Below are 14832 nucleotides of genomic sequence, written 5' to 3'. Positions count from 1 at the left end.
AAGGTGCCTTACTGTGCTGAAGTGAGAGGCATCAAGGTGAAGGTGATTGAGACTCTGCTGTCCTGTACTTCAGCAAAGTGATGACAGCTTTTGACTTGATAAAAGGTGAAAGCTGGTAAAGTGTCTTGCATGGACCATGGGCTGCTTGGGCTGTGGTTTTGGCTGAAGACCCAGTGTTGCATTTCAGGAGGAGAAACCCAAGGCCAATCTTCTTGTGCTTTTAATCAAATTTTTTTTTTAATTGAATTTTTACCTCAAGACCTGAGAAAAAAGATGGTCAAAGAGGATTCTGTGTCCAAAGACACTTTAGGAAAAGTCTGTGCTGGCAAGCTGCTGAGCCAGGTGACCTGCTGGCTTGGCACCATATTTTTCTTAAGCCCTGTACTGCAGTGGCCTGGTGTAAATGTTTGTGCTTACTCAGCTGTGTCTCCCTCTCCCCCAGCAAAGTGAGCTGAACTCTTTCTTGTGGACCATCAAGAGAGATCCCCCGTCTTACTTCTTTGGCACCATCCATGTCCCATACACACGGGTCTGGGATTTCATCCCAGAGAACTCCAAGAAGGCCTTCCAGCAGAGCCACATCATATACTTCGAGCTGGACCTCACTGACCCCTACACCATCTCAGCTCTCAACAGCTGCCAGCTCCTACCACAGGGAGAGAACCTCCAGGACGTGCTGCCCCACGACATCTACCACCGGCTTAAGCGACACTTGGAGTATGTTAAACTCATGATGCCGTCCTGGATGACACCAGACCAGCGGGGCAAAGGGCTGTACGCAGACTACCTTTTCAACGCCATTGCTGGCAACTGGGAGCGGAAGAGGCCAGTGTGGGTGATGCTGATGGTGAACTCTCTGACAGAGGTAGATGTCAAGTCACGAGGTGTCCCCGTTCTGGATCTGTACCTGGCCCAGGAAGCAGAGCGGCTGAAGAAGCAAACAGGTGCTGTGGAGAAAGTGGAGGAGCAGTGCCACCCGCTCAATGGTCTGAACTTTTCCCAGGTGAGATGGAGTGGTGTGCAGGGTGCCAATCTGGCTGCTTGGGTGGATATCACAGCAGCAAGAGCATGGGCTGGGACATGGAGTAAGTGCTGTCTGCTCAGAGTCTCGTGTTTGCTCTCAGCAACCCATGTTTTGCATGTGCCCCCAGGAAGGTTTGCTATCTGTAGTTTAGGCCATGTCTTAAATTCATTTAGACCTGGCCTGGGGAGACCCCTGTCTTCTTCCCTGGTCATCCTTGAGCAGGCTCCACCCTAAGAGACACTGGACCTTTGGATGGCTGCTCTCTTACCCTGACTGGGCTGCCCTGAAGAAGCCTGAGGCAGGCTTGGGCTCAATGTCTAAACTTGCTTTTGTAATAGATAGTTAAGAAAGGTGTAATCACTGGGGGGAAGCAGGGGTGCTGTGAGTAAAGCTGAAAAGTAAGTACTGGTTGGAAAAGTATCCCTGTGGACCTGTCAGTGCCCTCAGAAATAGGGTCCTATCCTCTGCATTGAGAGAAGTGTTTTTTGGGTTGGTTTGTTGGTGGTTTTTTTGTTGTTTTTTTTTTTCTCTTCCTTTGAGACCTGGTTTTGGCCAGCACAGCAAAGCTTACTGCAGGGAGCTCTGCAGACTAGTTAGTGCAGGCCCTTGTGTGAGTGTCTGTGTTTGCAAACCAGACGGAGTTTAGCACAGTTGTTTATGCAGTGTCAAACCAGACAAGTAGAACAACCTCTGTGTTGTCCATGTGTTGGGTGGGGCAGTCATGGGCTCTACTCTCTGAACTAAATACACCAGGGAGCAGCATCTGTTGCTGTCTCTGCCTGCCTGGTGGGATCACAAGCAGTCATAAACTTGCTCTTGGTGTGGAGTACCTTTGCTGACGGGAGGTGCTAGTTTGGGGCAAGGAAATGGCATTGTTTAGCAATAGGTGAGACCTGCTGATGCAGCATTCCCTGGTAGCCCAAGGTGGGAAGGCTTTTAGCCATGAGGCTGGGGAGTTTTGAATGATGTCTGACCCTTTCCCCTGCATCCTGAAGCTTGTCCAGTCACTGATGCAGAGTTTACACTGCAGAAGGGGAGGCGCAGACCAGCAAGGGCAGGGACAGCAGTTTAGGGCAGGTGTCAGAAGTGCTTCTATCCCAACCAATCTTGGTGGGGGACCACAGTGTGGGGAATAGCACGTTAGCCCAGGGTGCAGTTCTTAATGGCAGGCAGGGCATCTGTGTGCCTCTCTTCCCTTGTTTGGAGCTGGGCAGCCTCATTTGTATCTCTAAGGTTTTGCTTGACTGTTCTTTGAATACTTGTGCTTTTGCTGTTTGCTTGCAGCCTCCCTAGGAATGGGCTGGGAAGTTCTACCTCCTCCATCTCTTAGCTGGTTGGGGCTTTATTAACATTATTGCCCATGTTTTTATTTGGCTGATGCTGCCTCTCTGGTTTAGCATGATAGAAGGTAGGGGTGTGGGGGAGGGCATGTGCTTTCTCCACTGTCCTGTGAGAAAGTGATTGGGAAACTGAGAAATATATGTTGCAAATCATGTCTCTCTTAAGCTCATGCAACTGTTGACACTTACTTTAGGCCTTCGCACAGCTTTCTTCTAAGAAGGGTTGTTGCTGTGCTGTTTTGCAAGTGGAATAAATACCATATAAACCAGGAAGCTGCATGAGGTGGGGGGACAGAGCTACAACATCCAGAGTTACCCAACCAGGGGACATTTATGTTGAGAGCCCAGCTGAGGGGGTCAGGGTAACCAGAACTACAGGAGAAATTTAGCTCTAGTCAGGAAAATTGCAGCCCTTGGTTATCCCACAGTGGGTGGAGATGTGCAAGTGCATCATGCGTGCTGTGACTCTTCCCATGCCTGCTCACTTCCAGGGGAAAATAGCACACTGTCCCTTGTGGGAAGAGGTCTGGAGCAGCTACTGCACCACAAATTCACACCCTCACTTCTGCCCTTCTAGATTTGCGATACAGGCATCTCGAGGAAAAGGAGATCCAGAGGCAGATGATTTTTATGTTTCTAAGCCAATTTCATGGTTGTTTCAGAACCTGACTTGTGAAATTTCATGGTTGACAATTCTGTAAATCTTTGATTTCAGAGCTTTCTTCACAGTTTGTTCAGGCAATTCAGTTAGTTATGTGTTTAATATAAAACAAAGACTTAAAATAGTCTGTCTGAAAATTATTTCCTTTGGTATTGTGCCGTTGTCTGGGAACCCCCAGTATCAGACCACTTCTGTGTCTGACTTTCAAGTGAGCAAACAGACAGGGATGACTTAAAAACTTCTGCTGGGAAAAATGGGGACACAAAACCATGAATAGTCTAATCCTGTGAAAGAAATGCCTTTTTTTGTTTCAGTAGAGTCTCAGAGAGATGATTATGTGGTACAGAAGCAAGTTGAGTGCTCTCAGTTTATGTTTCTGCATAGAGTTTGCTCTTTCTTTCACTTAGGACATGGTTGTACTACCTGTTGAGGGGGACTTCCTGGCTACTTAAAAGCAATACATTGTTATTAGTTAGGTCCCTCTTCTGATCTATACTATTGGACAAGGCCTGGCTGGTGTTGAGTATGTTAATGAAGGAGAAGATCTGTAACAGTTTATCACCGATTGTCTCCATGGAGTTGCACAATGCTCAGTAACTGTAAAGTGCAGACAAACCCAAGCTAGGGATTTTCTTCTTCTCCTGTAAGGAGAAAATAAAATAAGCAACTCCCACTCTTCCACATATAACAGCTAAACACTGCCTGTCATGGACTTCTGTGTTGGCATGTATTTGTTCAAGTTTCCTCTTTATCTTTTGTTTTATGACTCTCTCATTTTACCTGCCACATCTCCCTGTTCTTGCTCAACTCAGGCTGGCTGCCCACATAGCCAGGCCTTAAAAGTATCATTTCTGTATGATACACAATGGTGTGTACATGATCTGTCAAATAGTTTACTGCCTCTGCAATCACCCTCTCTTGTTCCAAGATCTGTGCAACATTAGGGAGTATGGAAAGATTAGCCTGTCTCCATACCAGGGCCATAGTGTTACTTTGCCTGTTTTGTGCTGTTTCTGTCCTAGTTTCTCGTAAAGACTTTTTTTTCACACCCCACCTTCTTTCACCGGTAGTGCCTCTCTTGTTGCAGTACCCTATAAGGATGCATGTTTCATTCCTAGCAGCATCTGGGCTTCTAGAAGATAACAGGCTTTGTCGCTATACACAATCTGACTTCCAGCATTGGAGTCAGTCCTTCAAACCTTCCAGTTGTTCCTCTGAAGTTATGCATGTGCTTACATGTTTGCTGGATTAGAGGCATTAGTGCTCTGGCCAAAAGCCCATGCAGCTTTGCTGTTGACTCAAGCAGTAGTGTCATGAACATCAGTTTGTTATTAGCTCAGAATATGAGCTGGCCTTGGCTTGTAACATGCCATGCACTTGTACACAGACTGTGCTTTCGCACGCTTGCATGGTGTCCAGGTTGTGTTTCTCACAGACTAGTTTAAGCTTGAACACAAAAAGTCTGGACTTGTGTCCACCCTCTGCATGGGATTAAGCTTTAAGTGTATAAACACTGTCCAACCATCACCCTTCCTAGCTAAGACCCTGGCCAATTTGACTTGTCCAAGCTTGGGAGACTTGATGGAAGACTTTACCTGTTAGCTGTTCTTGATTTGAGAATTGTTTTACCCATGTACTTCCCTGTGTTCAGACCTTGCCACAACACACTTCCTATCTGAGCACCTGAATACATGGCTACATCTTCAAAGTAATCTTCAAAGCTGCTTGGGTGGCAGTAGAAAGCAGGGAGCCACTAAGGACTAACTGCTCCTGAAATCCTGGCTCCAGCTCTGGGACTGAGCACTTGGAAATCTTGTCTTTTCCATCTCTCAACAACTTCCTCATACAGTTAGATGCAGATAGAAAATGAAGCAAAGGCTTATGGAATTGATCATTTTCTGTTAATTATGATATGAATTTTTTTCATGGTTCTACTCAAAGAGCAACATCTGCAAACAACAAAGCACTGAGAAATTCTGCTTGACAGGATCCCTTGGGAGACAATCCTGAAGGGTATAGGGATCCAGGAAGGCTGGGAAATCTTTAAGAAGAGAGTCTTAATGGTACAGGAGCAGGCTGTCCCCAGGTGCTGTAAGGGAAGCCGACACCAGAGACAACCACCCTGGCTGAAGAGGGAGCTTGGAAGGGGCTAGCTACTCATAATTACAAACACACGATTACACACGATTACAAAGATGCTGTGAAGCTATGCAGGGTAGAAATCAGGAGGTCTAAAGCCCAACTAGTAATTAATCTGGCTTCAGCAATCAAGGAGAAAAAAAATGTTTCTATAAGTATGTGAGCAGAAAAAGAAAGGTGAGGGAGAGCCTCCATCCCCTGCTAGATGCAGGAGGAAACATGGTAACAAGTGATGAGGAAAAGGCTAAGGTGATTAATGCCTTCTTTGCCTCAGTCTTTAATAACAAGACTAGTTATACTGAGGGAATCCAGCCTCCTCAGCCAGAAGACAGAGACTGGGAGAACGACCCCCCTGCAGTCCAGGAGGAGACAGTCAGTGACCTGCTGCATCACATAGGCACACACAAGTCTGTGGGACAAGATGGGATCCAACCGAGGGTGCTGAAGGAGCTGGCTGGGGTGCTCACCAAGCTGCTTTCTATCATTTGCCAGCAGTCCTGGCTGACCAGGGGAGGTCCCATCAGATTGGAAATTGGCCAGTGTGATGCCCATATATAAGAATAGTTGGAAGGATGATCTGGGAAATTACAGGCCTGTCAGCTTGACTTTGGTGCCCGGGATGCTGATGGAGCAGCTCACCCTGAGTACCATCACACAGCACACGAGGGACAAGCAGATGCTCAGGCCCAGTCAGCATGGGTTTATGAAAGGCAGGTCCTGCCTGACAAACCTGATCTCTTCTACAACAATGCGACCTCCTTACTGGATGGGGGAAAGGCTGTCGATATTGCTTACCTTGATATTAGTAAGGCCTTTAAAACTGTTTCCCACAGCATTCTCCTGGTGAAACTGACTGATCATGGCTTGGATGGGCACACGCTTTACTGGGTAAAAAACTGTCTGGATGGCCGGGCCCAAAGAGTTGTGGTGAATGGAGTTAAATCCAGTTGGCGGCCGGTCACGAGTGGTGTCCCCCAGGGCTCGGTTTTGGGGCCACTCCTGTTTAACATCTTAATTGATGATCTAGATGAGGGGATCGAGTGCACCCTCAGTCAGTTTGCAGATGACACCCAGTTGGGTGGGAGTGTTGATCTGCTCGAGGGTAGGGAGGCTCTGCAGAGAGACCTGGACAGGCTGGAGCCATGGGCTGAGGCCAACTGGAGGAGTTTCCATAAGGCCAAATGCCAGGGGCTGCCCTTGGTCCACAACAACCCCCAGCAGCGCTACAGGCTTGGGGAGGAGTGGCTGGAGAGCTGTCAGTCAGAGAGGGACCTGGGGGTGCTGATTGACAGCCGGCTGAACAGGAGCCAGCAGTGTGCCCAGGTGGCCAAGAAGGCCAATGGCATCCTAGCTTGTGTCAGCAATAGCATGGCCAGCAGGGACAGGGAAGGGATCTTACCCCTGTACTTGGCACTGGTGAGGCTGCACCTTGATTTCTGTGTTCAGTTTTGGGCCCCTCACTACACAAAGGACATTGAATGACTTGAGCATGTCCAGAGAAGGGCAAAAAAGCTGGTGCAGGGTCTGGAGCACAAGTTGTACGGGGAGCAGCTGAGGGAACTGGGGGTGTTTAGTCTGGAGAAGAGGAGGCTGAGGGGAGACCTCATCACCCTCTACAGCTACCTGAAAGGAGGGTACAGAGAGGTGGGAGTGAATCTCCCTGATGAAGTAACAAGTGATAGGACAAGAGGGAATGGCCTCAAGTTGCGCCAGGGAAGGTTTAGACTAGATATTAGGAAGTATTTCTTTACAGAACGGGTTGTTGGGTGTTGGAATGGGCTGCCCAGGGAGGTGGTGGAGTCCCCATCCCTGGAAGCGTTTAAGAGTTGGGTTGACATAGCACTGAGGGATATGGTGTAGTGGGGAAGTGTCAGTGTTAGGTTAGTGGTTGGACTGGATGATCTTCAAGGTCTTTTCCAACCTAGGTGATTCTGTGTTTCTTGCTTTTCACTAAAGGGTTTCCAGTTCTTCATTGTTCTGGACCACTAATACAACTCTGAGAGCTGTAGGGTCCTGCTTAGCAAATACAACTCTCCTGACATAACAGCAGCATCATTTTTCTTGCTTCATCTGTGTATCTTCTTGGGTGAAAGGGCCACCCTTGGTAGCCTTTGGTATAAAATTGTTATTTAGGAGAAGTCCACATCTGTGCGTAAAGTAGGAAGAGAAGACACCACTGCCTTGTTATATGTGGAGGTGTTATAAAATGGTAGAAGTGAAAAAAAATGGCAAAAGACAAAAAAGCAGTGCTTCTTATATGATATGCAGCTCAGAATTTAAGTTTTGTTTTGTAACCAGGATCACTATTGCAATAAAAAAATTTATGGTTGCCTAGTTCTAGGGTAGAACTATTGTATTGTGAAGGTTTATGGCCAACAGAATGGTGATTTGAAACCGTGCTGTGGAAAGTACCCATTTATATGTCCTTTACATGAACTTAGCTCATATAATATGAAAACTGCACCTCTATAGCTTAAGTTACGCACCTTCATGAAGCCCCTCACTCTTTGAGCATGCATATATTAAGAGGTAGATACTGTGATTTTAAATTAAAGAGAGGAATAAAAGTAGCTAATAGATGATAGTGTGATGAAATCTAAGCAATAGTTTTGTATATGTGCGCTTGTGTGTTTAGAATCAAATAAATATGGTGTGTGCTGGTCATTTGTGATGCCTAGCACCCTTTCCTGCACAGAGCTATAATCAATACAGGTATCTTGATTCTCTGTGTTAATTGGCTCTTTGCACACAGGGCGCAGAACCCTTTTTTGGGAACAACACGGTAGAGGGTGCTGTGTTGGTTGATCTGTTTTCCCCTTCTAGTGGAGTTAGAGAATACCGCGGTTTGGGCCGGGATGGCATTAACTCTCCGTGGGCTGGGCGGGAGCGTGTGTCCTGTGATGGTAGAGCCCCGCACCCCAGCACACACTCCCTGCTGTGGTTTGGTATGTTTTCAGTTTACGGATCGGCGGGGTGCTCTGGGGATCACCTCTGTGCCAGTCGCCATTCGGGGAGCCACTACTGCACTTTACCCATTTTAGACTACTATCGTTACTGTTCTTTGTTTGCTAAGTAAATTTTTGTTTTTTCACCTAAAAATGTTTAAATTTTTTTTTTCTGTCCCTCCCCTATTTCACCAGGGGGCAGGGGTGAAGCTTAGTAAACAACTGGCCACAGGGCAATTTGGTACTGGCTGAGTTGAAACCATAACAGAAAAACAACAGTGATGGCTTGAAATTAGGCCTAAAAGATATGGTATGAAATTGGAGAGAATTGTGCTAGTCTCCTCATTTCAAATAAAGGGCACTTTTTTTTAATACATTAAGTTGATCAATTATAATGTTTGTCTTTAATTGCCCGGGTGATGAAATCAGATCTGTCAGTGTTTCCATTCATGACACCCCAGTTCAGGTTCACCTTTGACAACAGCAGTAACAGAGAACCTCAGAGAAAGAGAGAGCAAGGAGGGGCATGTGGTGGGAGCTTTGCAAGGAGTGGTTCAGATCCAAGCTTGGAGCAAAGGGAAAAGCAGCTGCTTGATGAAGGAGCTAACAGAGAAGCACAGCTGAACAAGTTGGACGGGACACTACTTTCAGTAACCTGGTTGCGTCTTCTGCCCCAAGGGTGTAACTTCAGTAACAGCCCTCCCTCTTCAGGTGATGGGAATGTCAGGGTTTTCTGCACATCAGCTGGAGCTGAAACAACTGAATTGATCCTATTTGCATCTTTGGCTGCTGGAGTCTGTGACCTAGATTTGGTTTTGTTTTCAGTTTGTGTGTAGGCACATCTGTAGCCTCCACATCTGTACATCAGGGATGACAAATGGCCTGGCTGCTGGGAACTAAAATAGCTAAGGCTTTGCATTTCTATTGTCATAATTAAGATTTTATCAACTACCTGCGGAGTTCAGGGTTCTTCCGTCAGTGAAAGTCAAAGGGAAATTCAGTTGTTGATCTGCTGTCAGTGCATTTAGAAGTGTGGACACTTTGTTTCAAACAGCCTGGACTCTGCAGTAGGGCTTTGAAATCCCAAATGGTGGATTTTTCTGTGGCACTGGTTTGCACTGGTCATATATGGCATTTTAAGCTTCTATACTCTGTACACCTATCAACTAGCTGGATTTTTCCATTAAAAATGTCTTTTGCTTGGCATATTACACAGCAGAAACAGAAGACATCAGGTGCTAAATGTGTCTTGGTCTCTCCTTGTGTCTTCTGTAGACAGCCCCTTATCTGTGGCTGGCTCCCAGTGTTACAATGGGATCATGCCAATACACTTTCCTCTTTTCCCAGTTAGTGAGGGGTGGGCAATGACTTGTGTACAATGTTCTGAGTGCTCACAACTGGGTTATCCCACTCCCTTCTGGCAAGTCAGTAATAGGCTGGTGGGCTGGTTGACACACTTTGTGACACTTGAGATCCTCTAGTTTTGGGTGAGAGTACTGTGGTCCTGGGCATCAGAGGCCCCTCAAGGAAGCACAGAGAAGCTCTGGGTTGGATGCTTTTTGAAGCAACTGAAACAACAGTGAAGAGTGTGGTTCAGGGAGGGGATGTGGGCTTGGCTTATTCAGCTGTTCAGGCAGTTGGGTGCCTTCGTGCTAAGCTTTGGTGTCATGGTTTGAACTTGGCTGGTAGCCAATCACCACGTGGCCAGTCTTGTATTTCCCACCTCCTACACCCTTTGATGAATTACGAGAGGGACAAAAAAGAATTTCATATGTTGAATTAAAAAAAAAAAAAAGTAACTAAACAACAGTAACAATAGTAAGTCCAAACAGGTAAAAATACAGCAATGGCTCACCAACCAGCAACTGGTACGCAGCCTGTTCCCAGCAGCAATCTGACTGCACCAGAAATCCTGCCATGCTGACCAGGAAACCGAAACCAAAAAAGGGTGTGAGAGAGCATGTGTCCACCTATACTCTGAGCATTATGTCATATGATATGGAATACTCCAGTGACCAATCCGGGCCTGGCCCTCTAGCTGCCATCCTTCTTAGCTCACGGAAAGTTAACTCTATCCTGGCTGAAAGCAGGACATTTGGTCTGCACATTCTCAGATCTTGGTGCACAGTAATCGGTCACAGTGGCCTGATGCTATGGCTCCATCTGATGCCTGATTCTGAGGGCCTGCTATGTTTTGACCATTACTAAACCCAAAGTGTGAGACTTTTCCCTTAGACAGCAAGGTTCCAACTTCTCTGGACAGTGCCTGCATAGTTGTAGAAGACAACTTCCTTTCAAGTCTAAGAACTGGAGTGCACAGCTGTCACCTTCTTGTCTAGCAGCTGTAGGACAGTTACTTTTCGGCCCAGGCTGGATTGTGAGGTCCATGGGACCCCACATGGCTCTCATGTCTTGGTGACAGGATTTCTGTTCCATGGCAGTGGTTCTGAAGACTAATTTTTAGTTTTCTTCAACAAACCCAGACACATTCAGACTGAGAATATAGCCTAGCTTCAGCTTTCAGCTGTTTGGCAAGTGCCTCTGCTGTCAACTTTCTCTACCTTGTGTGGGTACTACAACTGCAATCAGTTTGTCCTTTAATTTTTTTTTGTTGTTGTTGTTAAATGAAGCTAAAAGGAGCCTGTTAAACCTTTCCCACTGGGACATGTTTTCTATGTGTTAACTATTCCTTCAGCTCTTCCAGGGCTTAACAGAATCTGTCTTGTGTTGTGGCAGTCATGTGCATGCTTGGTGCAGTGGTATTGTTGCTATCCTCATCTTTCTGAGTTTGTCAGTGGTTCTTCCATGCTTGCAGGATTAAAGACCTTTTTACTCTCACTGCTTCCCAGGAAAGAGAGGGTGATACCTTGTTGTGATGCAGTCCCTGTCTGCTTTATGGTCAAGATGAACTGCAAGCCAGCAGACAATACTTGTTTTGACAAGAGATCCAGATTACACAGCACCTGTGCTCTTTCCCTAATAATTTTGCTCCTCTGACCTTTGTTTTATCTGCAAAATGCATTAATGATAGAATTGGGGTTTGTTGGGGTTTTTTTGCCCTCTGGGCTGTTGACATGTATGTTGAATGCTGTATGGCAAAGAACTACCCCTGCAGAGGTCTTCAGTAATTTACACAGTTGTTTCTCCTCTGTGTTCACATTTTCAGGTCTACTAACTACCTTTCCCATGTCTTCAGTACGTGATGTGTTGGGTTTGTATTTCTCTAAATTCCTACTGCCATACACTGTATTCAGAGGTCTGTTTACTGATGCTATTGCCTTTACAGAGTAAACTTAAAAGCTCACAAAAAGTGATCAGGATTTTTGGAAAGGGTATATTTTCCATTATCCTTGTTGACTTGCATTTTTTTTTTTAATCCTATAATTATTTTCTATAATCTTCATGAAGGTTTTTACTAGCTAGTTAGAAAAGTTGATTGTAAGTAGGATGAGGGGGCTAAAACACAACTTTAAGATGTCTATTGCTTTATCTGGCCTAATGTAGAAAGGGAGCATCAGGAACAAGTCATTGTTTTTGAGAACAGAGGAAAGATTGGGTCCCTCAATAAAATTATTATCAGACAGCAGGCTTAGCAGGTAAATACACATCCACACAAGATATCATTAATTTCCAGCATGCCTGAATGAAGGATGCTTGGACATCAAGATGTGTGAACAGTTTCAAAGGGATTAGAAAGGTGGATGAAGGATAACTATCCAGGCAATCTCATACATGTCCCAAGTGCCACCTTTGGCTCAAGTTACCCCTCGGCCCCTGAGAGCTTGAATTGAGGGCAGGTGCCAGGGGAAGAACCACTCTGTAGGTGCTCTGCTGTCATTGGAGATAGGGTGTTGGGTTTCTGCCCCACTGGGCAGGTGTGGGAAGGTCTTTCCTAAAACTTAACTGAAACTGCATGCTTGGAGATTCAACCTGAGACAAGTGGTAGTAAAAGTTGATGCTTAGACACAATGGCCTTCAAGATTCCTTGGCTCACTGGGAACAGGAAGGAGGTGGGCTTTGAAGTTGATAAGGAACAGGTCAGCCGACCTACACCTGGCACTGTCCCTGCTGGAGCACTCAGATGTCCGCATTTGCCTCTTTTTTGTGACACTTATCTTTTTTGAGCATGCAGAGGTCAAATGTGAACAAACAAATTGTAGGGAGCAGTTGACTGTGAAGTCTGAAACCAGGGAGGTTTAATGAAGGTATCCATCCATGCTACTTAAGTAATTGTTACTGTCAATTAAAACCAGTAACAGTAACAATAACAGTGTAACAGTCTTTAGTCTGCACTATAGTGTGATCACAATTCTGTCATATAACTGTAAGGGAAGATTCAGGTAGCAAGCTTTGTGCATTTCTCAGTCTCTTTACTCTGCTCTAACAAGATTAGTAGGATTGCTAGTTTTGGTCAGAACTCAAATTAATCGTTGGCAGAAAAAGATACACTGTTTCAAGACTTGATTTACCTGAAGCATCTGGTAAATGCATTACAAGAACATTCTATTTTTTTTTTTTTTTCCTTTTTAATGGCTGCTTTTATGTGGTTTTGTGTTGAACTGTTTTGCTTTCTGAGCATGTTCTTTTTGCACAGAGGCTTCATCATCAGCAGACTCAGAGCTAGAGTCTAATTTTCATCTTATTTACTCAAACTTGTAATTTCTGTGTGGATTAGTTAAAATTTATCAGTGTCTCAATCCCCTCGTGTCCCCCATACAGTACCATGTGAGAAAAATGTTTGTAAATCTTTATGGACCATCAGGCTGTCAAAGCTCAAATCAACTGGGTTTACAGCAGTGCATAAAATCTGGCTGATTTTACTGCAGATAAATTGGTGCTACCTAGTGCTACTCGATCCAAACAATAAGCATCATCCCATGGATGTTCCTGTCTCCCAAAGCTAAAAGCTGAGGAGCTAGCTGCCTTTGCTGGGTATGTCTGGTGGTCAGGTATCCCCCTGCTGGCCGCCTGCAGTAGCTGTAGTGAGAGACCCCTCTGAGATGCATGGCTCATGGGGAGAACATTGTGTCTTGATAACATCCAAAGAACAGTTAGCCCCATCCACCTCTCAGAAGTGGCAGTTGTTGGCTTACTGGGATGTCACACACTACAAGCCATCCTACGCCCACCAAAGAGATAGGTTTCATGGTGTGCTCCACTTGGCTGAGCAAGGAGCCTACTCCAAGCATGGCTCATCTATTTTAACTCATGCTTGAGGCAAGGCAGTACAGGACTGCATCACTACAACTCCCTGGCTTTGCTTTTCTGGCACTTGGTGGCATTTTGAAGACCTTCTTGCAAGCTCAGAGAAGTTTTTGGACTTCTTGTGGGAACCCATTATATAAATAACACCAGAAGCTCTAAACTAGCAGGAGAGGTGCATCTCTTCAGTAATGTGCTGCAGGTTGTGTCCCAGCACAGGGTATTGTCAAGGACCCTCCTGCTGATGCTACAGCCCTGGATTCCTCTGGTTTGGGGTAGGCCAAATTTTCAATTGCTTCAAGTAAAAGCTTTACCTTTACTGGGGGTCTTGGATTAACTGCTTTAAAGATTTCAACTGCTGAGAAATTTTGAACTTTGATTTGGACATTGTCCTAAGCATCCTCCTGCATGTACCTGCAAACCTTTCATCAGACCCTTGAATTCTGGCTTACCTGAAGAAACAGGGTGAAAAGCAGGTTCTGTTATTACTTTGGGATTCTCTTCTTGTTTTGCAGGGGGAAGCTGGCTAAATCACTCAGGTGCTTAAAATCCACTGGTCTCTTCCCACAGTTTTACTCCTTCTGCTGTGCCCCCAGAAGGACAGGTTAAGTTATGTCAGAATCTAATAGTAAAGAAGGCTAAAACAGCTTAGCTTTCCACAGTTGCACAGGATCAGCACAAAACTAACTCTCCTAGGTCTTTCACAAGATATTTGAGCGTTTGTTACGGATGCTCTCAAATAAACAACCAACCACCAAAAATAATATAAAAATTATTATTAACACAGATAACTAGCTCTCCATAAATTACAGGTTTGAATGTCTGTGAGAACAGAACAGCTTTCTAGGGTTTAACGGCAACCCAAAACACAGACAAAGCCCCGCTCCCTGGAGTTTAACGACAACCCCAAACGCTTCACAAAGCCGTGCTACCTAGGGTTTAACGACAACCCAAAACGCTTTATTACTCACCTGATAAGTGAGGGCTCTCAACCTTGAGGACCTGCTCAGGGCAGCATCCCGACCCAAGGCATCTCGAGGAGTTTCCTTGGGCAGCGTCCTGATCCAAGGGGAGAGTCCTCGACCACAGTGTGCTGCTCCAGGGGACGAGCTCCAAGTAGCCCCCCCAGGGGACTCCAGTGATCCCCAGGCTGAATCTGACCTGTAGTCTATAGCGGCTCTCATTGGCCAAAAGCCCCAATTGCTACAAGGCCCTGAGAACAAAGGCAGCCCAAAGCTGCTACACTTCAGCAGCCAAGAAGCTCTGCTTTCATTGGGCGGATGCACCTGCCACAGGGTTGTGCAGCTTCAGGAAGGGTTGACACTGTGATTGCTAGCCCTCTTGACCAGAGCTGCCCCAGCAGGGAAGACATGCCCTTAGCCAGCACTAGACAGACAGAGGTTTGCTGCTGAAGTTCTGAGGTCAGTTCTGAGGCTCTTACCTTATTCTGACTAAAGCAACCCATTATGCTGAGAATATTCAGCACTTAGACCACCTGTGTGTATTGATTAACCTCAACTT

General features: G+C 45.8%; 1 protein-coding gene across 1 annotated transcript in view; it reads left to right on the top strand.

The window, feature by feature from the left end:
• Window positions 1-273: 273 nt before the first annotated feature.
• LOC113489936 (metalloprotease TIKI1-like) overlaps window positions 274-14832 on the top strand; it is a 91232-nt gene continuing 76673 nt past the window's right edge. The window contains exons 1-2 of the mRNA XM_026866018.1: window positions 274-342; window positions 443-1003. Of these exons, the coding sequence (XP_026721819.1) occupies window positions 274-342; window positions 443-1003 (630 nt within the window). The remainder of the gene's footprint in view (window positions 343-442; window positions 1004-14832) is intronic.

Source organism: Athene cunicularia (genome assembly GCF_003259725.1).
Source record: "Athene cunicularia isolate RWA chromosome Z unlocalized genomic scaffold, athCun1 chrZ_part2, whole genome shotgun sequence".
NCBI classification, from domain to species: domain Eukaryota; kingdom Metazoa; phylum Chordata; class Aves; order Strigiformes; family Strigidae; genus Athene; species Athene cunicularia.
This window is presented reverse-complemented; position numbering and strand designations above follow the sequence as displayed.